Raw genomic sequence first — 22521 nt, 5'->3', positions numbered from 1 at the left:
CAAATCTCATTATGGGTGGTTGTGAGCCACCATGTGGTTGCTGGGATTTGAACTCGGGACCTCGGGAAAAGCAGTCAGTGCTCTTAACCAGTAAGCCATCTCTCCAGCCTTGGGCCCTCCATCTTTCAAAATGTTCTTAGTGCCCTCTAGAAATCTTCGCTTTCTGCTGGATTTTTCCTAGGGTGCTGTGTAATGAGATGAAACTCTGAATAGAGTCCTTCCCACAAAATTCACACTCAGCTGCTTCTTTGGGAAACAGACAATGGCAGAGGAGATCAAAATTAAACAGTCTAGACAAGGAAGAAAAAGAAAATCTATTTCCAGTTCTATTTTATTAGAGGTGACTTGTTAGTCAGATGACATGTTAAAATTACCCAGAATAAAAAAAGAACGAGTCATTTTAAGATCCCCTTCTTTGTCCTTTAGCACCTCATGAAGGGATTGCATCTGCCACTAAATGTTCGGTGGTCTCCAAAGGGCCAGAGATGCAGACCATTGTGTCCGGTGCTTTGGGGAAGGTAGACGTGCAGTTTCTATCCTGGTATGATCGTCCCTATAGGTCACCCCCTCATCGCCTGCAAAAGCTCTTACGGCTGCATTCTGCTGCTACTGCCGGCCTACAGGGGGCATCGGCCCTCGGCTGCACATGACTCCCCCAGACAAGTAGGGCAGGCCAGGAACTAGGCACTCATGCCCTTGCTAGTGGGTGACTGATGACAGCATATGCATCTCTCTCGCCTGCTCCTTTGGACAGCTGTCAGAAGAAATAGCCAAGGAGAACTATCGTAAACATAAAGCTTCACAAAAGCAATAAACGAGCTTTCAAAGATGATCCATTTCCCAAAGCTATAGCCTAAGCAGAGGTATACAGTCGCTGGCAGGGGGCTTTCTTCTCCTGTGCGGTCTGTGGTATTTTGATTTCACCTGGCTACTCTTCTGCTCGTTCAAGCTTGGTGACTTGACTCAACTTGTAATTCAGACTTGAGGGCAGAAGCCTGCATTACACCACAGGTACCAGATGGACCGAATATGGAAATTGTTCTGGGGAAATAACGGCCCATTGCCTGGCCTCAGAAAACTTTCTAGAAGACATGCTCACGTCTTTGTAATCACATACGTTGGCACTTCTGAAGGGTTGAGGCTACTTCCTACTTGTGTTTGTGGAAAATACTGGAAGGAGATTGTAATAAACTTTCATCGCCTGTGGCTAGGATAATAAGGGACAGTCAGTAGACAAAGACGTCTAGAGATGATGAAGTCAGAGAAGGACACACTTCAAGGTGTTCGAGGAACCTTAGAAAGCCCTTGGGCATGCGCAGAGCTGAACTCATGCGCAGAAAAGGTCAGAGAAGCCCCGTGCTCCCTGTGCTCCCTGGCCTTCAAGCTGGGCCTGGCTGAGCACTAGGGTAGTGCCAGGCCACAGCGCCAATCTGAAAGGGACTCTATGCTGTGTTTTCTTTTGTTTTGCTGCACATTTAAGGAAAGTTCTGCCTATCTGGCAAATCTAATGGGAGAGATTCCAGTAGCCTCACAGGAATATTCTTCTAAAATGAGTTCAATTGCTGGATACTACATGCTGTTGTCTCAACTACCCTAGAGCTTCGGCAGGAGGATTGCTGGAGCCCAGGAGTTTGAAGCCAGTGTGGAAGGCACAATAGGATCCTATGTGAAAAGGGAGTTCAGAAAACTCACTTAGACACAAAGCAGCGACAATTTGGGGGAGACATCCAAGGAAAGAACATGACCCTTTTCAAAATGTCCCAGTTCTCAGGTTTTTTTTTTTTAAAAAAAATGTGAGGAATGTCCATTCATAGGGAAAAAAGTAATGTTTAACACTTGCTTTGGGGAAGATTTACAGGCTAAAAACTTTAATATTTTCAAATCATTCAGAAGACCCCCAAGGAGTTAGAGAGAGCAATGTGCAGATAAACCGAAATGGTGAAAAGGGATTAAACAGAAAATTTAGAAGGAAAAGAACAACAGCAAATTTTGACCAGAAGGTTTGAAAAGGAGAGAGAAGAAAGAAGAGTAGGAAGGGCAGGAAGAAGAGGAAAAGAGGGGAGAGGGGAAAAGCAGGAAGAAAGAAAGGAAGGAAGGAAGAGGGGAGAGGGGGAAAGGAGGAGGAAACGGGGAGAAGGATCAGGAATTCAAGGTTATCCTCAGCCATGATACCCTGGAATTGTGAAGCCAAGAACACTAAATTTTGTCTTAAAAAAAAAAAAAATTCTCGGGCTGGAGAGCTGGGTCAGCGGTTAAGAGCACTGATTGTTCTTTCAGAGGTCCCGAGTTCAATTCCCAGCAACCACATGGTAGCTCACAACCATCTGTAATGGGATCCAATGCCCTCTTGCGGTGTGTCTGAAGACAGTGACAGTGTACTCACATACATGAAATAAATGAATAAATCTTAAATTAAAGGAAAAAAAAAAAACAACCCTGTGTGGTATTGGCAGAAGTGTAGCCTACAGAAGCAGTGGTTGAAACGCAAAGCAAAGCTTGCTGGGCGGTGGTGGCGCACGCCTTTAATCCCAGCACTTGGGAGGCAGAGGCGGGCGGATTTCTGAGTTCGAGGCTAGCCTGGTCTACAGAGTGAGTTCCAGGATAGCCAGGGCTACACAGAGAAACCCTGTCTTGGAATGGGGGGCGGGGGGAAAGATCAAAGCTCGGGCTGGAGAAATGGCTCAGCGGTTAAGAGCACTGACTGCTCTTCCAGAGGTCCTGAGTTCAAATCCCAGCAACCACATGGTGGCTCACAACCATCTGTACTGCTATCCAATTCCCTCTTGACAGCAACTGTGTACTCATACATATAAAATAAATAAGTAAATCTGAAAATCAAAGCTTACAATAAAACTGCCACGTCAACTGAGCCTTAAAACAGGAGCTGGAAAGATGACTCAGAGGTTAAAAGCACTATCTGCTCTTCCAGAGGTCCTGAGTTCAATTCCCAGCAGCCACAGGGTGGCTCACAACCATCTGTAGTGAGATCTGACACCCTCTTCTGGCCCAAATGTGTACGTGTATGTCTGGCAGAATGCTGTATACATAATGAATAAGTCTCTTTTAAAAATGAGACAGGGAGCCGGGCAGTGGTGGTGCACGCCTGTAATCCCTGCACTTGGGAGGCAGAGGCAGGCAGATTTCTGAGTTCGAGGCCAGCCTGATCTACAGAGTGAGTTCCAGGACAGCCAGGGCTACACAGAGAAACCCTGTCTCAAAAAAAAAAAAAAAAAAAATAGCCGGGGAGATGGCTTCGCGATTAAGGGCACTAGCTTGTCCTATAAAGGACGCAAGTTTGCTTCCCTCACCCACATGGTAGCTCACAGTTATCTGAACTCCAGCTGCAGTGGATCTGAAGACTTCTTCTGGCCCCCAACAGGTACCCATACATACGTGTCTACATAAATATAAAAAGTTGTAGCCAGGTATCGTGGTCAAGCCTTAAATTCTAGTGCTAAGTATTCCTTTCTCATTTCTTCTTCCTTCCTTTTTAAAATTTCTATTTAGGGGCTAAAGTGAGAGCTAGGTGATTAAGAACTGCTGTGGATAGCCCTGGGCTTGTATTTTTGATGCTAATTCCACTCCTGGGAGGGACAGCTGACAAGGAGTTAATCACAGATACTGGTGCCTTGTGAACCTTCTCCCCCACCTTAACTTTTCAAATAAAGGCGAGCGCCGATGACTGGGCAGGAGGAGGGAAGGTGGAGCTGAAAAGTTTTGGGGAGAAGGAAGGAGGAGGAGAGGGGATCACCGGAGGAGGAAGAGAAGGGAAGGAGAATGGAGAGAAGCACGTGGCTTAGAGAAACCAAAGTTATAAGGGATCTCATTGATGGGAATAGAGTAGTGCGATGGCAGATCAGCCCGATCTAGGCGTGTAGCTTGTATTCCTATTAATCGAGTTGTGATTTCTTTAACCAGGTCTTTTGGGTTGGAGATTTACCGAAACAAATAACTTTTGTTGAAGTCCTGTCTCAAAAACAAACAAAGAAACAAACAAAACAACAGCAGCAAATGAGCGCTTGTTGCTCTCTTGCAGAGGATGTGGTTGCGTTCCCAGCACACACCTGGCGGCTCACAACTGTCTGTAACTCCAGTTCCAGCATATCTAATGTCCTCTTCTGACCTTTGTGTGCACCAGGGAAACACCTGGTTCTCACACACACACACACACAATAAATAAATCCAAAATGATTACGGCAAAATATCTTTGTTGATTTTTTTTTTTTATGCTGGGCATCAGCATCCGGCTCCCTCGGCTTCCTGAGTATTGACGCATGTGGCCAGCATCTCAGGTTCCACCACAGCCGAGAACGGTCTTCCTGCTATGGTGGACCGAACCCTCCAACTACAAGCCAAGTAAGCTCTGCCTCCTCGTTGGATCACATCAATAAAACAGTATCAATAAAACAGTAATGAAAGTGCTTTCTTTTCACCTTCTCCATCCTGGCCACACCCACCCTCATAACCTACACTCCATCGATCTCCCTGCTGATCCTAGTCTCTGAGCCTCTGCCCCTCACTTTCTCAGATCTCTGCAGATAAGCCCCTGCCTGTTATGCCGTCTCTGGACACAGTGTAAACCAGGATTTGTAATTTCTGCTTTCTTCTAGCACCTGCCTCCACTCATCATGACATACACATTGTGATGTAATGATATAAACCCCATCCAACACTGAATCACCAGCTGTCCTCATGGGAGGGAAACTTCAAGAGCACAAGGATTTGTCTGCCATCTGAACCCCTAGGGCCCTCTCCTCGATCCTACCGGGTGACCAGTAAATAGTCAAGGCCACTGAGCAGAGTCCCCTCTCCACCCCACGAGCCAACCGTCCTGGTAAGACTGCAACTAATGAGCCGGGCAGTGGTGGCGCACACCTGTAATCCCAGCACTCTGGGAGGCAGAGGCAGGCGGATTTCTGAGTTCGAGGCCAGCCTGGTCTACAGAGTGAGTTCCAGGACAGCCAGAGCTATACAGAGAAACCCTGTCTCGAAAAAAACCAAATCCAAAAAAAAAAAGACCGCAACTAATAATGAATGATAATTTCTCAACAAGACCAAGGTCGTCATCAAAACGACCCCACACTACTAGTAGTCCAGTTGGGCAAACTCATTTCCGTTCCACGTTCATAGTCCTCTCTCTTTCTAAATATAAACGTATGTATTATATATTCATATATGTATGTATGTATTGTACAGATATTCTATGTTTAGCCCTGTGTACAAAGCTGTACTCTTGTAGGGACAGAGCACCCATTCTTCTCAAGAGGTTTCTACTTAATAGACCAAATAAAATATGAGCAGAACATTGACAGATAATTTAAATTGGATCATTCCAATCTCCTGGACACCCCCCCCACACACACCAAAAAGCTTTCCGGGTATCATTCAGGGTATCACAAAAATCCAACATTTAAGCATCATCATTTGTATTAGTTTCTTTTCTTAGTGCTGTTGAAGGGAGTTGGGACTTTTCAGAATCCATAGTTGAGGCAGCAAGCAGATAAGGGGCATGCCTGGGAAAACTCCTATGGGTCATACACTATCTGGACTGGAGTCTCCTGTCTCCTGTCCCTTGGATGCAGTTTACTAATGTCAAAGTGACCTTCCTGCTAACAAAAATAAACCGCCCTCCTACATTGCTGACGGCCGATCTGCATGTATGCAAAAAAAAAACCCACCCTGCACGCCAGAATCCCCCACCAATGTTTGAATCAGCAAATCATGTGCAACTGCGCCAAAACCCCCCGACTTTTCCTATATAAACCCCTAACTTTTGAGCCTCAGGGTCGACTCCTCTGTCTCCTGTGTGAGATACATGTCGATCCAGAGCTCTGATAATAAACTACCTCATGCATTTGCATCAAGTCGGTCTCTCGTGTTTCCTTGGGTGTACGCTATCCCGAGAATGGAGTGGGGGTCTCCCCAAAAGGAGGTCCTACACTGTGACTGAAATAACATGAGCAGTTCAGGGAGGGCAGGGCATGTTGGTTCACTGGTTTTCCAGTCACGGGTGGGGAATATTTGACAAAAGGAGGCTATTTCTTCACATCTAGAGCAGCCAGGCAGTGATGCGTGTTCGAGTGTGTGCATCTGCCATGGTGCATGTGTGGAGGTCAGAGGCCACCTCGGTGATGTTAGCTTCCTCCTCCGACTTTTACACGGGTCCCAGGGATCAACTCACATCATTTTTCTTGTGTGACAGGTGGGCACTTTTCTTACTGAGCCGTCATCTCACCAGCCCTCTTCATCCCTTTTATTTCAGCCTGGGAGCCCAGATCATAGGATGTCCCAGATCATTGGGATGGGTCTTTTTTTCCTCAATAAGAGCTTTGCAAACACACACACGGACACCTAGAAGTGTGTCTCCTAGGTGATTCCAGAGCCGGTTGGTCTGGTGATGAGTAACCAGGACAAGGATAGAACAAAAGGCAAAATTTAAGCATCATGGATGGTTTAAAGTCTGGAGTAAACAGCTGGCGGTGGCAGGATTCCACCCTCAGAGTCTGAAGGCATGGCACAAATTAACAGCATTAACGTCCAACAAATGCTTATAAACTACATGGCCTTCAGCTACAAATCTGAGCTAAAACCTTAAAGGGGTTTGGTATTGATTATTTTACAGAAATATTTTGATGCCATGGTGGTTCACCGTGACGACTACTGTCTGTTTCCAAAAAGAGCCTATTTCAAAATTTCCTAGCATTATAGCAAATTTTGGCAAGAGTAATTTCTCTAATGGATACAGAATTTTCAGTTTTTGTTCAGCAAGGATGACAGCCAAAGTAATTTCCTCTATATTCTTTTTAGTCTGTTAAAATACAACCCCATACCTGAATGATAGCACAGAGACAGAGACGGGAGGCTGAATGCATCTGCAGGAATCTGCAAGTGTCAGTACATACAATCCTAACTGCTCACAATTTCATACAGCAAAGGGAAAGATAACCTTGAGAAAACATCTGTGGGTCTCTCCTGAAAAATGTTCCCCAAATAAAAAGTTTAAACAAACAAAGCAACCACCGGATTCCCCTTCTTTCCTCACAGAGAACTGGTTGAATTATGAGCACTTTGTCTAATTGTCTAAAGACTTGCCAGAATCAGCAAAATCAAGGTAGGGATATGATGCATTTAGATCTGTTATCCAAGCCGGGTGGTGGTGGCACATGCCTGTAATCCCCGCACTCTGGGAGGCAGAGGCAGGCGGATTTGTGAGTTCAAGGTCAGCCTGGTCTACAGAGTGAGTTCCAGGACAGCCAGGGCTACACAGAGAAACTCTGTCTCGAAAAAAACAAAATCCAACCCCCCCCCCCCCAAAATCTGTCATCCAGCCCTAGGAAAGCAGAGGTTGGACACTTCAAGTTTAGGCCAACCTGAGCTACACAATAATACTCTTTCAAAATAATAACTCCTGCTTTAAAAAAAAATCAATGTGCTGGAGAGATGGCTCAGGGTTAACAGCACCAACTGCTCTTCCAGAGGTCCTGTGTTCAAATCCCAGCAACCACATGATGGTTCACAACCATCAGTAATGGGATCCTGATGCCCTCTTCTGGTGTGTCTGAACAAAGCAATGGTATAGTTGTATACATTAGATAAATAAATAAATAAATAAATAAATAAATCTTTTTTAAAAATCAGCATATGGGCTGGAGAAATGGCTCAACGGTTAGGAGTACTGGCTGCTCTTCCAAAGGTCCTGAGTTCAAATCCCAGCAACCACATGGTGGTTCACAGCCCTCTGTAATGAGATCTGACGCCTTCTTCTGGTGTGTCTGGAGACAGCTACAGTGTACTGACGTATAATAAATAAATACATCTTTAAAAAAAAAACTAGTATGTTTATAGGACAAATCTAAATTTAAACAAACCAAACCAAAACCAAAACCAAACCAAACAAACTAACAAAACCCCTCTAACCTCCAGCTTGAGGCAATCAGGAAGGCTGCACTAAAACCTGCGTAGAATTCACACAGCGAAATGGAAATGAGTCTATATCCACGTTCCTGGAAAACTTTGCAGGTCTAAGATCACTAAGGAAACATGCATATTTGGGTCAGAGTCTCACCCTAAAGGCAAAATAAAGCTGAGATCAACCAGCCAGCAAACTAACATTCTCAACTTTCTTCTGAGCTCATGCATGCCTGTGTGGACTATGGGATTCAGTCAGTTCACATCAAATATTTGTTTACTTACTTATTTTGGTGTTTTCAAGGCAGAGTTTCTTAGGGGGACTGGGAGGAGGAGGGGAAGCAGCAGCAAGCAAACACACTTTTAAAATCATACTTCTGGGGTTACAGACATGGCTCAGCCGTCAAGAGCACTGGCTGCTCTCACCCTCTGTCCTCTGTGGGCACTACGTGTGTATGTACACACATACACACACACACACACACAGAGAGAGAGAGAGAGAGAGAGAGAGAGAGAGAGAGAGAGAGAGAGAGATGCATACACACACATTAAATAATTCGTTTGTTTGTTGGTTGGTTTTTTCGAGATAGGGTTTCTCTGTGTAGCCCTGGCTGTCCTAGAACTCACTCTGTAGACCAGGCTGGCCTTCAACTCAGAAATCCGCCTGCCTCTGCCTCCCAGAGTGCTGGGATTACAGGCATGCCGTCACCAATGCCTGACCTGTTTGTTTTGAGACAGGTTTCTCTGTGTAGCCCTGGCTGCCCTGGAAGTTACCACATACACCAGGCTGGCCTCAAGCTCAAAGATCTGACTGAGTGTTTCCGAAGTGCTGAGATTAAAGGCCTGTGCCACTATCTGGCTCAGCAAAGACTTCTTTATAAAGCCCTTCATAAGACATAATGCAAAAATATACTATACAGAGATACAAATTTATCTTCACAACCTAAAGTGTGTTCCCCCACTGAACTACATCCCTAGCCCAAAGCTGGGTTTCCATGTAGGAAGCCACTTCTTGCTGCTGACCTTCCTTCCTGTAGCTTCCTTTCTTCCTTCGGGTGATTTCATTTTTCCGAGTTCAAATTCTGATCCTTCACTCTGCCTGCACCATCACAAGCTTCCTTCCTACTGGAAGCTCTTCACTTGAATTTGTTGACCAATGTCAGTCTTTCACTAAGTTAGACTCGAAACATGAAGCTTCGTGATTGGCCCGCTTCCCCTCTGCACTACTCCCACAGTGCTCAAACTCAGTCTCTTCTATTGGGTCAGTATAATAACAAGGGATAATGCATGGGCCTTCTCTCCCTCCAGTTTCCCTGTGGGTTCTCGAGAGCAAAGATAATATTTACGCTTACAGCCTCATCTTGTGTTACAGTACCTGACCGAATCTAGATGCTCACAAATTCTGCATGAAATGTGAAATCTTGCATTTACTACATAGAAACAAATCGATCACGAGGAACTCAGGAACCGACTTTGCTTTCACGACCTGTACAATGGAACTGGTGACACAGCTATTTTTTTAAAGTGGAAGGGCTGGGGACATAGGCCGGTAGGAAAGCACCTGCCTAGCATACACGAGGTGTTTGATCACCAATAGTTCAAAACCAATAAATAAAACAGTCCGATGTGGTGGAGCACGCTTTGAATACCAATCCTGGGGAGGTGGAGGCAGGAAGATCTCTGAGTTAGAGGCTAACCTGGTCTACATATTGAGACCTTGTCTCATATAAATGAGACACCTGCAGTAAAAATTGATTTCTTGTGGATGGCGAAGTAGCTAACTTAACAACCCAGCTGTCAGGGTGCCTGACGCAGAAGGATCACCTCAGCCCAAGAGTTCAAAATAGCCTGAGAGATTCAATGAGACCCTGTCAGCATAATAAAGTGCAAATATGCTTTACTTTTTCAGGGGAGGATGCTAGATAAACAGAACTGTGGTTCCCTTTGGGAACTACTTTAGAATGTTTTAATGAAGTCAAAGAAGACCTAATATATGATCAGAAATGAACTTGCTACAAATCACCCCAACAGAAGTTAAAACGAGTTCATGAAAACTTGCGTAGCTATATTAAAAGAGAGAACAAATATTTATTTATTTGGTTTTTTTTTGTTTTGTTTTTTGTTTTTGTTTTTTTTGAGACAGGGTTTCTCTGTGTAGCCCTGGCTGTCCTGGAACTCACTCTGTAGACCAGGCTGGCCTCGAACTTAGAAATCCTCCTGCCTCTGCCTCCCAAGTGCTGGAATTACAGGTGTGCACCACCACCGCCAGGCAAATATTTAATTTTTATCGAGAGAAAAGTAAATTGTTGTTTATCTCACCTGATCTTAGTCCAAAAACCACAAAGTCACATTTCAGTATATCTACATAGTGCAATACTAGTTAACATTAAACAGTGTTGAACTACTGACACGTGCAACATTACTGGATCTCAAAAACACTAAACAGAATAAAAAATGAGAGGAAAAAAAGAACATATAAATTGTATGGTGCTGCTTACCTGCAATGAAACAACAATATTTTTATAGAAATCAGGGTATTTCTGAGACGATATAAGGTTGAGCAGAGATAGCTTAGCCTTAGAGCATTTGCCTGGTATTCACTGTGTCTTGGAGTCAATTCCCTAGCCCCTTTGTTTGTTTAATGAAAGAAAGAGACAAGAGAAATAATGAGAAAAAAAAAGAAATCAGAAATTAGAATATTTTATCAGCTGGGCGGTGGTGCCTTTAATCCCTGCCCGTGGGAGGCAAAGGCGGGTGGATTTCTGAGTTTGAGGCCAGCCTGGTCTACAGAGTGAGTTCCAGGACAGCCAGGGCTATACAGAGACACCTGGTCTTGAAAAACCAAAAAAAAAAAAAAAAAAAAAAAAAAAAAAAAAAAGACTATTTCATGATTCTGATGAGAGAGTAGATTGACTAGGAAGAAGGTCCAGGAATCTTGAGGAGGTAATATTCTTTATACTGACTGCAGGTATAGGCTATGAAGCTTAAAAATGTTAGTATAAAGAAATCCAATTGTACACTTAGGGTCTGCACATGTAGCACAAGTTGAAACTCTTGTATGTGCATACACAAAGTCATACTAACACACACTTGTGCACACGCACGCGTGCACACGCACACACACATCACAGATAATGGATAAAGTTTAAAGCAATGGCACAAAGCAAGAACATGTTTAATTCTGGTACTCATTTTTTGTATAGTATTTTTATTTTCTTAACTCTTAGGCTAGCATTAGTATCATTTCAATTATACTCAACCTAAATCAACTAAAATAAGTAATATACTAAAAGAAAAAAAAGAAGAAGAAAAAGAAAAAAAAAAACAGAAAAATTGGGCCAGATATGGTGCTGTCCACCTTTAATCTCAACACTCAAGATGCAGAGACAGGCTGATCCTTCTGAGTTCCAAATCAGTCACATCAACATAATGAGGCTCTACCTCGGCAGGGCACATGCCTTTAGTCCCAGCCCTTTGGAGACAGACACAGGTGGATTTCTGAGTCTAAGTTTGAGGCCAACCTAGTCTACAGAGTGAATTCCAGGACAGCCAGAGCTACACAGAGAAACCCTGTCTCAAAAAAACAAAAAACAAACAAACAAAAAAAGGAGACTCTGTTTCAAAATCAAACAAAAATTGCTTTGGGAACAAAATTTTGATTTGACCAAGAAAAAAATTAATTATAAGCAACTGTACTTAATTTTGTCATAGATAGGGCCGGGCATGATGGTGCACACCTGTAATCCCAGCACTTGGGAGGCAGAGTCAGGCGGATTTCTGAGTTGGAGGCCAACCTGGTCTACAGAGTGAGTTCCAGGACAGCCAGGGCTACACGGAGAAACCTTGTCTCGAAAAAACAAAAAAATAAACAAAAAATAAATTAAAAAAAAATTGTCATAGATATTAAATTTTGCTCGATAGTTGAAACCTCGTATTAAACTCTTGATTAATTAAATCAGTTATGTTTTTCGCACACTCTGAGATAGGGCTTCAATGTTATTACAGAATCTTCCAATCAAACGGTTATCATGTAGCATGAGTGAATGGAATTTCAAACAGAACCTAACCCTGGCTGGACATGTCATTCGCTGGGTTTTAGTGAATTTATTACTGGGGTTTACTGGCAGGATACAGTGGTGTTCAGAGTTCATAAATATCCAAGGATGAGGCTTGGAAGCGGGCAGAAGCTGAGGGAAGCGAGCCCACTCAGGTCAGCAGGCTGTGCGCTCCACCCTCCTGGCTGAACCAGCACACCGGTTTGGTTTCTCGTTTTGCTGAAGGAGGACTTACCTTCCCAAGAACGCATACTAAAGACAAAATTAATGTCTCCAAATTTAAGTGGGGGACTATGGCATAAGTGGAATGGGGATCCGGAGAGCTATTACAAAGATAACAATGTTCATCTCTCAAAGTCCTCATCTATTATTGGAGCGTTTGTAATATCCAATTCGGTTATGCCAGTCAATTGTTAGGAATTTTAGTCAGCACGATTGACTAAAACATCCTTACCTACAGCCAGGGAGACAGTCAGGAAGGGAAGGAAAAGTGAGGTTAATGGGGGTTGAATAAGATGAGAGTACTTTACACACATGCCGGTCTTATGATGTCAAAATGAAACCTATTATTTTGTACAATTAATATACACCAAACAAGATAGGCGAGTGTCTGGACAGGCTCAAACTACAGGTATGAGAGGAGAGTAAACCAAAGTGAGGGTTTTTTGTTTTCTGTTTGTTTTTGTCTTTTGAGACAGAGTCTCAACTACTCGGCTCAGGACAATCTCGAAAACTCAGATTTTCTTGCCTCTGCCTCCGGAAGGCTGGGATTATGAGCATGCGCACTACGCATAGCTTTTCAAACTTTAACAGACCGGTATGTGCGTTGAAATACACACAGACAAGGTTTCTTGTCCACACGTAATTGTCTACCTACGCGACTCTACACACGCTACATACTGTAAGACGCACCGCACGGCAGAACCCCGTGCAAACCAGAGGAGAGGCGGTACCTCCTACGTCAGAGGACACACGGATGATGTCAGCACGCTACGGAAGTCGCGTCAGGCTTTACGCCCGCGAGGGCCCCATTCTGGGCTGTCTAACAGGATGCCCGTGTGATTTTCAGTTGGCCTGATGCCTTTAATCTGCGCAAAGGAGAGCGTCCTCACAGAGTCTCCAGGATACCGGGGTGATTGAGGTTCTCTTGAAGAGCCTCGCAGACCAGGCGTTTCTCTTCAGGCGGCGCCGCGGGCAGCCCTCGGGCCTTGTAAGAGCGCGCAGCCCCGCCCTCCTCCTTTCGGCCGCGGCAGCCATCTTCCAGGTTGGTACGCGCGTGGCTCTCTCGTCTTGCACTCCGCACACGCTGCGTGAGGAGTTCAGGCCGCGGAGACTGCGTGTTAGGGTCGTGGGGAGACTGTCTGGAGGTCACTGGTCTGGGTGGTGTGTGCCCGGGGGCTTCTATCCGGGGAAGCCGGGCCTGGCTCAGTCTTCGTTGCCGGGCGTCCGCCTAACTCTAAGCTTGAGCATGTGCTGTCGGGTTAGGACTTACGATTCGGTTTGGGTCTTACGATACCTGGGTGTGTACAGGCCTGGAGTTGGCTCGGCCGAGGAGGGTGCCCGCCGGGTCAGCCTGGTAATGATGTAATGGGGACCCCTCCAGATACACGAGGAACACGTAGGAATTGCAAATTTTGGCCCTAGAAGACGAGCGTGGGGAAGGGAGGTAACATTAAGGCTGCTACACCAATGCTTACGACCAAGGGCAAGTGGTTGGCTCTAGTACCCCATGCTTTGGAGCTTCCCTTGTGGGTAGAAATGGAGGGATGACTGGAGTAATCCAAGCCTTGTTGGTTTGTGGGAATGCATGATCTGGTTCTAAATACGCATAGTAGGTAAGTTCATAAATTAACTGCCAATTAGGTAGTCTTCCCGTGCCAGCCATCTTTGGGGGGCTGTTCGTTATTTTGCTGCTTATAGAATTAGACCCTTTACAGGTTGGAGTGTAAGCTAAAGTGATTCTTGTTAGCAGAAAGCATTGGGGCTTGCTTTAAGTTTAGTGGTAATCTGGTTTTCCTAACATGCTTCCTAATACGTTAGCAAGTGGAAGTGTAGAATTTAAGAGATTTTTTGGTAGAAAACTAGGTTAGTTAAAAAAGTGAAATTAAGTTATAGTATCAAAGAGCTTGATGAGTCTGATGGTCTCCAGGTTATCCTGGAGTTGGCAGGTATCAATGTCTTGGCTTTTTAGACCGTTTTATGTGTAGATAACAACAGTATGTTGACCTAAAGTTTTAACATCCAGATCTGCTGGTTCTAATGACAGAATTTGAGCTCTTTTGCTGAAAGGAATCCTGGGCACCCATTTTCAATTCTAGTGCTTTGGGAGGTTGAGGAAGGTTCTGAGCTTGAGGGAGCCTTGTCTGATAAGATGACTTTGGGGGGGTTGTGGTTAATGGGACAATTGGTAACATTAAGTGTGGATTGTTATTTGACTAATAACTCTTCTGGTTTTAGTAACTCGCCAAAATGACGAACACAAAGGGAAAGAGGAGAGGCACCCGGTACATGTTCTCTAGGCCTTTTAGGAAACATGGTAAGTGGCACGATCCTCTTTGATATTTGTTGGCCTTAGCATATGCCTGTATTCTGCCATAAGGGAAGCATGCTTCTCTCATAGTTTCATAATTGTGTGGGCCTGCTCTGGAAACAAGTGGCATGTCTTAGGCTGGCTCTGCTTCTAGGAGAAATTGTCCATTGCCGCGTACTTTGTGTTGAAAACTGGTGCCCTCAATGTGCGGTTCTAGATGTCTTGACTTTTTTTTTTTTCCTGTTGCAGGAGTTGTTCCTTTGGCCACATACATGCGAATCTACAAGAAGGGTGATATTGTAGACATCAAGGTGAGAGTGGAAGAAAGGGCACCACAAGTTAGGAATGATGGTTTAATTACTTGGGGTTAATAGCCCAGGATGGGAGAAGGGTAAAAGATAGATACCATTAAAAATAGCATTATAGTGCTGGCTCATGCCTTTAAGCCTAGCTAGCACTCAGGATGCAAGGCAGGCAGATTTCTTAAGTTCAAGGCCAGGTGAGGCTATGCAGTTAGACCCCATCTCAAAACAAAGTTATTAACATAGAAGTTGTAGGAAAACCGCAGTGAAGGCTGCATTCTTTGACGGGCGCTCTGGAACTTAATGATGATTGCCTGTTTGATTGCTCAATGCAATGTGAAAACCACATTTCACCGGCTCTGAGAGTTCTTGAGTTGTCCCTGAAAGGGAGCCTTGGTTAGTTACAAGGATTTGAAAAGAGGAATAACACTTTGTCTGTTGACTAGGGAATGGGCACTGTTCAAAAAGGAATGCCCCATAAGTGTTACCACGGCAAAACCGGAAGAGTCTACAATGTCACCCAGCATGCTGTGGGCATCATTGTAAACAAGCAAGTTAAGTGAGTAGAACGCCTTTCTTTGTGACTAAGAAGTTGATCTCACACCCCCTTTCACTTTGCCAATTGGACTTAATGTCTTCATTGGCCATTCAAGTGGGGCAAAGGAAATAACCTTTTAAAACTCAGGCAAACTTAAGTGTTTGTCTTGTAACCTGTCAGGGGGAACATTGATGTTGTTTGGGGGATTCTGTGAGTGGTCTGTGCTGGTTTTTATGACATTGAAACTTCATTCCAAGTTTCATTAGCGTAGTTTGGGTAAGTTACTATGGTTCGGGGTCTGTTCCATCAATTAAGCAGCTTTACGGTGTGTTCTCAAAGCCTCTTCCTTTGGGTGAGAATGATTGACATGGGGCTGGAGAGATGGCTGAGTGGTTAAGAGCACTGACTGCTCTTCCAAAGATCTTGAGTACAATTCCCAGCAACCACATGGTGGCTCACAACCATAAGATCTGGTGATTTCTTCTGATTTGTCTGATGACAGCTACAGTGTACTCAGATTTAAAAAGAAAAGAATGATTGACATGTCACTGTTGATCTTGAGTGAAGTGTTAGCAACTGTCAGTGTACATTTTTGTTGTGTTTTTGAATGAAGCATTTAGAATTTATTGGTCCTTGGTCATTCCAGGGGCAAGATTCTGGCCAAGAGGATCAATGTGCGGATTGAGCACATCAAGCACTCGAAGAGCAGAGACAGCTTTCTGAAGCGGGTGAAAGAGAACGATCAGAAGAAAAAGGAGGCCAGAGAGAAGGGCACCTGGGTTCAGCTGAAGCGCCAGGTAAGAACCCGCCTTGGCAATATTTATCTATTAATGTTAATCTTGAGGAATCTGTAAAGAATTTTGCTCTCTTTGTTAATAAGTTTAAGAATTGGGTGTTCATTAATTTCAAAGAACACTAAACGTTACTATTGATTCCTTTTTTTTCCTTACCAGCCTGCACCACCCAGAGAAGCCCACTTTGTGAGGACTAACGGGAAGGAGCCCGAGCTGCTGGAGCCCATCCCATACGAATTCATGGCCTGATGTACAAAAGAGAAATAAAGGACCCGGACTGCAAAGTGCTCTCCTTAGGCTGAAGTGTGGTGTCTTCTCACTGTCCTGTTCAGATTGTACTGGTTCTAAGTGATGTGGCTTAGTGTGTAGAAAATATACTCTTGATTAGAAAATAGCCAGATGTTTACAAGATGTAAACGTCACATACCCACTCTATAGGTGCCGAAGCCCGGGGACCTTCACACCTGCATGACGTGCATGGTAGCATGTTGGTATCAAGGCGGGGATATCAGAGTGCGTGTGTGACGTTCCCACTTTGAAGAGTTTCTAAATTCTCCAAAGTGGGCATATAAAACTAAGCCAGGAGAGAGCTGGCCACAGACATTTGGTCCTACTTGATGAAAAAGCATTGGTTCCTTTCCTAACCTAAAGATTATAAATGGCCCACCATACCGTCATTGGAACAAAATCAGTACTGGCCTTTGGTTCACCTTTCCGGTGTTCTTTCAGGTTGTACTTTGCAGGTGCATTAATGTTGCCACAGTGTGGTAAGGATAGTCATTGGCTTTAAGCGTTCTCTCATGGCCATTTAGGCAGTGCTTATGTTGTAACCAAGGATCAGAATCTGGTGTCAAACTGGTATATGCGCCTTATCCTCTTGCTTGACTGGTAGCTCCTTTTTGTTGTTGTTGTTTAGTTTTTTTTGAAACAGGGTTTCTCTGTATAGCTCTGGCTATCCTAGAACTCACTCTGTAGACCAAACTGGCCTCGAAATCTGCCTGCCTCTGCCTCCACCACCCAAGTGCTGGGATTAAAGGCGTGTGCCACCACCCGGCAACTGGTAGCTCCTTATACTGTTGCTTGCTACAGCAGCTATACTGAAATTGGACAATAAAGGTAAGAGTGGGTTCTGTAGAAATAGTCCAAGTATCTTCCTGAAACACATTGCTTGGTTAACATCCTGTTAGTGGGGTTGCTCTAAACAGTGGGTGAAGTCCCCATTAATTATCTCTTTACAGGCAATGGAGCTAACATTCTTGCTACTGTGGTCATAGCTCATTAACACCTAGTGATGTGCTTAAACCACCTGTCTGTGTCCACATGGTGTGAGTGGGTACCAATGTGTCCAGTACACAGTAAACAGCTGCCTTAGTTGTCCTTACCTTCAATCATGTCTTCAGTCACAAAGGGTCTCTGGATGCCCACCCCAGTCCCTGGTTGGGGTAATTGTTAGAATTACTTAAATGCACTGGATGAGTTTTTTTTTTAAAGCAAATAGTTAATTTGGCAACCATAATTCCCAAGGTTAGTACCTTAGGAAATAGGGTTCTGCTCTAGTCTATGGTATATTCAATGGACACTATGATCTGTGTTATGGTCTGTTAATAGGCTTGTTTTCCTTCAAACTTGAAGCCCCTGAGTTGTAACTATGGACTTTATTTTTCTTGAGTGCAGAATCCCTCAGTAGCATCCAAGTCTACACAAAATATTCTACTGAGAACAGTGCCGAGATTTATTTGGTTTTTCAAGATGGTGCCTTAGCATAGCCAGCCCTGGTTGTCCTGGACTTAACCTTGTAGACCAGGCTGGCCTCCAACTCACAGATCCACTTGTCTGCCTCCCAAGTGCTGGGAATAAAGGTTTTACCACCACAGCTGGCAGTGCCAATATTGATCTATTAAGGGTGTACAATTTCATTTTCATGATAACTTATGAGATGTAAGGACTGTTAGAAAATGGCAAGAATATGCTAGAACTAAAGGTAGGACGCCTTCTGGGGAAACTGGACTCAGGGTAGCTAATATATATGAATGGATGGTCTTTTTTAGTCTTATTTACTGCTTTGCTTTGTAAAGCTAGTGTTTCTCTGAAGTCTGATTACCATTTGGCTCATGAATACTGGGGATGTAAAAAGACCTGAAGACTTAAGAGTGCTTTGTTCTTTCCCAGGAAGTCCTGTTTTCACATGTTGCGCTGTCAGTAACATTAGCACATGGGACCAGAGTGAAGGATTTCTAGATGTCCTTGTGTTCTTAGATGATTTACCCTGAGCAGAGGAGAAGCCTCCGTTCAGGAAGGTAGTAAAACTGGCAGAAACCCTGGTTACTCAGAGGAGCGGTGAATCTTGGCCTTCTTGTTGTGCTGACCCCAACTATAAGATTACTACTTCATGGGGTCATACTACTCTTGTGAGTCCTGATGTAAGCATATGAGAGTGGATCCTTCGAAGGGTTGCCATCACCGAGTGGTGGATTGGGGAACTTACTTTCAAGACATCTATTCAGAAAAAGAATTCTTTCCATTTGATGTAAAAGCATAGCATTTTCCCAAAAACACAGTGGTCAAACTGAATGCACATAGTCTTTGAAGGCAGGCGGCTTCACAATTCCAAGCAAAAGATGTTTGCTGCCAATGTTTGAATTACTTTTGGGAAGTGGAAAAGGCCAGGGGGCACAAGAGATGGCTGCTCCTGCACAGGACCAGGTTCAGTTCCAGTACCTGCATGGTAGCTCTCAAACATCAGTAGGTATGGTTCCAGGGGCTCCAATACTGAATATATGTACACATGGAGACAACACAGAAAGTTTTGCATGGTCTACAGAGCAAGTTCCCAAGACAGCCACAGTTGCACAAAGAAACCTTGTCTTTAAAAGCCAACAAAATGCTTGCCCCACCCACTTTTGTTAGGATCATTTACTAAACTTACCAAACTGATAATTACTTGTTAACTGAGTTTGAATTTCATTTCATCTTTGCAGTTTGGCCCCTTATTGAAGTACCTTTATTCTCCAGATGATACTTGGTTTCGTGACTTTGAATATCACTTATTATCCTGACAGTGACCCTGCCTTATAGAACACTCCCATCGAAGCTGTGGCTTTGAGACTTTTTCTAGAAGTGACTTCTAACCCAGAGCTTGGCAATGGTTGAACTTTCCTTCCTTGCTGTGCCTTTGATAAGCCAGGCACACACTTCTTCAAAGCTTGTGCTTGGCGTTTCCTTTGCTGGAAAGCTTGTCCTACATAGATGCCTGTGGTCTGTGCCCTTTCCATATCCAACCTCTGCCCAGATTTTATCAAGACTGTCTCTTAATGGCCTGTAAAAATAGCAAGCTCCTGTATCATTTTCTGCTCCTTTGTTCTTTATAGAACTTAGGACCCAACATATCTTTTTGTTGGGGAGTCTGATTTGTAATCAACTTATTTACAGCTGTTAGTGGAGGTCAGGGATACTTATTGGGATCTGCGCTGCCAAGGAGAAAGGATAGGGGACAGCACCCATACAGCCTTGCTTCTGAAAGGGGTGACAACCCGGAAGATGCAGCAGACAAAGCCTATTGTAAGATGAGCCAAGGGGTGGTAGGAATGTAAAGGACAGCTGGTGTCAAGAGCTCTCATTTTGATTGCCCACCCCTCCCCCCACTCCCTAACGAATTGCCGGAAGAGGGCAGCCAGAAGGCAGTGGGCTTGCTGTAATGGAGAGCTACCTGTAGCCTTCTGCCCTTGCTGGTGCACTGATTGGCCCCTGGACGCCAGCATCTTGTCCCTTTCCTCTATTCACTTGCTGTTTCCTTCAGCCGAAAGCCTTGGGAAGATGGCAGGCCAGGCTTTCTTGTGTCTTCTGGTTCCTTTTGTAGCTAATTTTCCGGTTGCCCACTACAAATCTGGCTCTCGCCACCATTCTGATGCAACTATCCTCAGAGGTTGCCAAAATCTTGTAAACACATTTAGAGACTTTTTCAAATTAAAATTTTATCTCCCTAATAATTGGCAGTGCCAACCAGTTTTCTTTCTTCCTTTTTTTTTTTTTTTTTTTTTTTTTTTTAGCCCTGGCTGTCCTGGAACTCATTCTGTAGACCAGACAGGCTTTGAACTCAGAAATCCGCCTGCCTCTGCCTCCCAAGTGCTAGGATTATAGGCATGCGCCACCACCGCCCTGCGTCAACCAGTTTTCCTTTCCAGGGTCCACTGCACCTCAGGTGTCACCTGTGAGGCTCCTCAAGGCCCCACCATGTGTTGCTTTTCTTTGGTTCTCTAGTTATCAGTGCCAATGAACCTGAAAAACTTAACTGAAAATGGAGATCACACCAACACTTGTATGACTTTAATCCCAGCAGGAAGGCAGAGGCAGAAAAATCTGATGTGAGGCTAGCCTGATCTACAGAGTGAATTCCAGGACAGCCAGGGCTACGTAGAGAAACCCTGTCTGGCCGGGCAGTGGTGGCACATGCCTGTAATCCCAACACTTGGGAGGCAGAGGTAGGTGGATTTCTGAGTTCGAGACCAGCCTGGTCTACAGAGTAAGTTCCAGGACAGCCAGGGCTACACAGAGAAACCCTGTCTTGAAAAAAAAATCAAATCCAAAAAAAAAAAAGATTCACCCTGTCTCAAAAAGGGGTGGGGGGAGACATTGACCCTCAATATGGATGGTGGGTAGGATTATTTATCAACTATAGTGGGGTCCTGGGCAAACCTCACTGAAGGGCTGGAATTAAGCTTTCTTTTCGTGTGGCTGAGAAAGAGTTAATGACTTGTCCAACCTATTACTTGCTACTTGCCAATTCTGCCCTTCACACTCTAAGACACCCACAGATTGGTGTGGTGTCTATGCCCACGCATTCCTATTATCTTTCCCGAATCTGTCCAGCCTGCCTGTGTTACATTGATTGTACCACAGCTTTACGTAACTCTAGACACAAATATAACATGAAATAAAGCCCAGGCAGCATGGAGCATGGATTCGGGAGAGCCTATTTATAATTCTCTGCTTTGGTGGCTTATTGTCTTCACACAAGAATCAGGTTATTTCGTGTATCTATAAATGTGAAGAACCCTTCCAAGGAGAATGGAGACACACTTTAAGCTCTTCCAAGCAAGGGGCACTCTAAGGGCAAACCCATTTCCACTGGGCAGAACCCAGGCTCCGGAATGTTCCTTATCGATGTTAAACCAGTGGTTCTCAATGTGTGGATTGTGACCCCTCTGGGGTCAAATGACCCTTTCACAGGTGTATCATATATGATGTATCATATATCACATCAGATATTTACATGATGATTTATACTTATGAAGTAGCAACAAAAATAGTTCTATGGTTGGGGGTCCCCACACGAGGAGCTGTATTAAAGGGTCGCAGCTGTGGGAAGTTTGAGAATCACTGCCGTAAGCAGAGGGACCGGAAATACAGTGAAGGAGTGAGGAGGTAGCCTCGAGCTTAAAATCTGCATTTCTGTCACAGGAAATGGCAGGGTGTTTGTGACAGATTGCATTGGCCCCTGCTCAACTGCCATTCTCTGGTTTTTATTTTTCATGATATTAATAGTGTCTCTAGTCCTCCAGAGGGAACCATGACTACGCAAGATGGGGTCACCGCCACCCCAGCCTTTGCCAGCTGTTTGGAGCCTTGCTCTCCTCTGTTTACATCTGTCTGGTCTGGTTAGTAAGATGTAAACAAAATAGATAATTCTTTTTCTTTTACATGGGCTTTTGTGTAGCCGAGGATAACCTCTAATTTACTGCGTAGTCAAGGATAGTCTTGAATTTGTCATCTTCCTGTCTCTGTTTCCTGGGTGCTGGGATTATAGATGAGGGTTACCACTCCTCGTTTATTGGCTTATATGTGTGGACTACCACTCCTTGTTTGTTCTGAGCTAAATCTAGACAAGCCCCAGGGTGTGCTAGGCAAAGGCTCTGCCATTGAGCTATGTCCCCAACTCAAGAACTACTTTTAAAAAATTTCATAGTTCAAGAGGCAAAGCAAGATAGTCCTTCCCTCTCTATATGAGAACTGGATGCTACAGAAACCATCTTGTGTCCATCAAGGAGAGGCCAAGAGACTCCAAGAAACAACAGCCTTGCCTCCCCAGAGCTTTGTAATGGGTTTTTGTAAAACAGCAGTTCCCCAGTGACTTCTTAAACAGCTCTTGTATTCATGGTGCCCATTTTTCCAGTTAGGAAGGCCCTGCTTCATGTCTCTGCAGCTAAACTGACTGTTAATGGGAAATGATTGCCTTGTGAAAAGATCACAGTCTGTGCCTCTTAACTATAGCAGGTCTCTCTAGGACATCTTTTTCCAGATCATCAGAACAACAGACATAAACAGGACTTTTGGCTATTCCATGTCAAACAGTAGAGTCAATGCCCATCCATTTGATCATTCAGAAAGTCAACTAAAT

At 44.3% G+C, this 22521-nt stretch overlaps 2 protein-coding genes and 2 non-coding genes across 4 annotated transcripts in view; all 4 read left to right on the top strand.

Moving 5' to 3' along the window:
• Positions 1 to 22521, top strand: part of Insr (insulin receptor) — a 900533-nt gene that overhangs the window by 677964 nt on the left and 200048 nt on the right. The gene's annotated exons all lie outside the window — the stretch shown is intronic.
• On the top strand, positions 13203 to 16430 carry Rpl21 (ribosomal protein L21). The gene is made up of 6 exons (XM_052168353.1): positions 13203 to 13227; positions 14421 to 14499; positions 14743 to 14804; positions 15242 to 15354; positions 15980 to 16130; positions 16287 to 16430. Exons 2-6 carry the CDS (start codon positions 14433 to 14435, stop codon positions 16374 to 16376), a joined length of 483 nt encoding a protein of 160 aa, XP_052024313.1. The 5' UTR covers positions 13203 to 13227; positions 14421 to 14432; the 3' UTR covers positions 16377 to 16430.
• Positions 15093 to 15163, top strand: LOC127673450 (small nucleolar RNA SNORD102). The gene has a single exon (XR_007975179.1). It is a non-coding gene; the product is annotated as a small nucleolar RNA SNORD102 (small nucleolar RNA).
• LOC127673454 (small nucleolar RNA SNORA27) lies at positions 15396 to 15524 on the top strand. Its single transcript, XR_007975183.1, has one exon. It is a non-coding gene; the product is annotated as a small nucleolar RNA SNORA27 (small nucleolar RNA).

The sequence above is a fragment of the Apodemus sylvaticus genome, chromosome 22, assembly GCF_947179515.1.
Source record: "Apodemus sylvaticus chromosome 22, mApoSyl1.1, whole genome shotgun sequence".
NCBI classification, from domain to species: Eukaryota; Metazoa; Chordata; class Mammalia; order Rodentia; family Muridae; genus Apodemus; species Apodemus sylvaticus.
This window is presented reverse-complemented; position numbering and strand designations above follow the sequence as displayed.

What these genes read in the sequence shown, in the direction of transcription:
- Rpl21 (XM_052168353.1), top strand. Translation starts at nt 14,433, where the DNA reads ATGACGAACACAAAGGGAAAGAGGAGAGGCACCCGGTACATGTTCTCT. An exon ending in GTGATATTGTAGACATCAAG is followed by an intron (nt 14,805 to 15,241) that starts GTGAGAGTGGAA and finishes TCTGTTGACTAG; the next exon opens with GGAATGGGCACTGTTCAAAA. An exon ending in GGGTTCAGCTGAAGCGCCAG is followed by an intron (nt 16,131 to 16,286) that starts GTAAGAACCCGC and finishes TTTCCTTACCAG; the next exon opens with CCTGCACCACCCAGAGAAGC.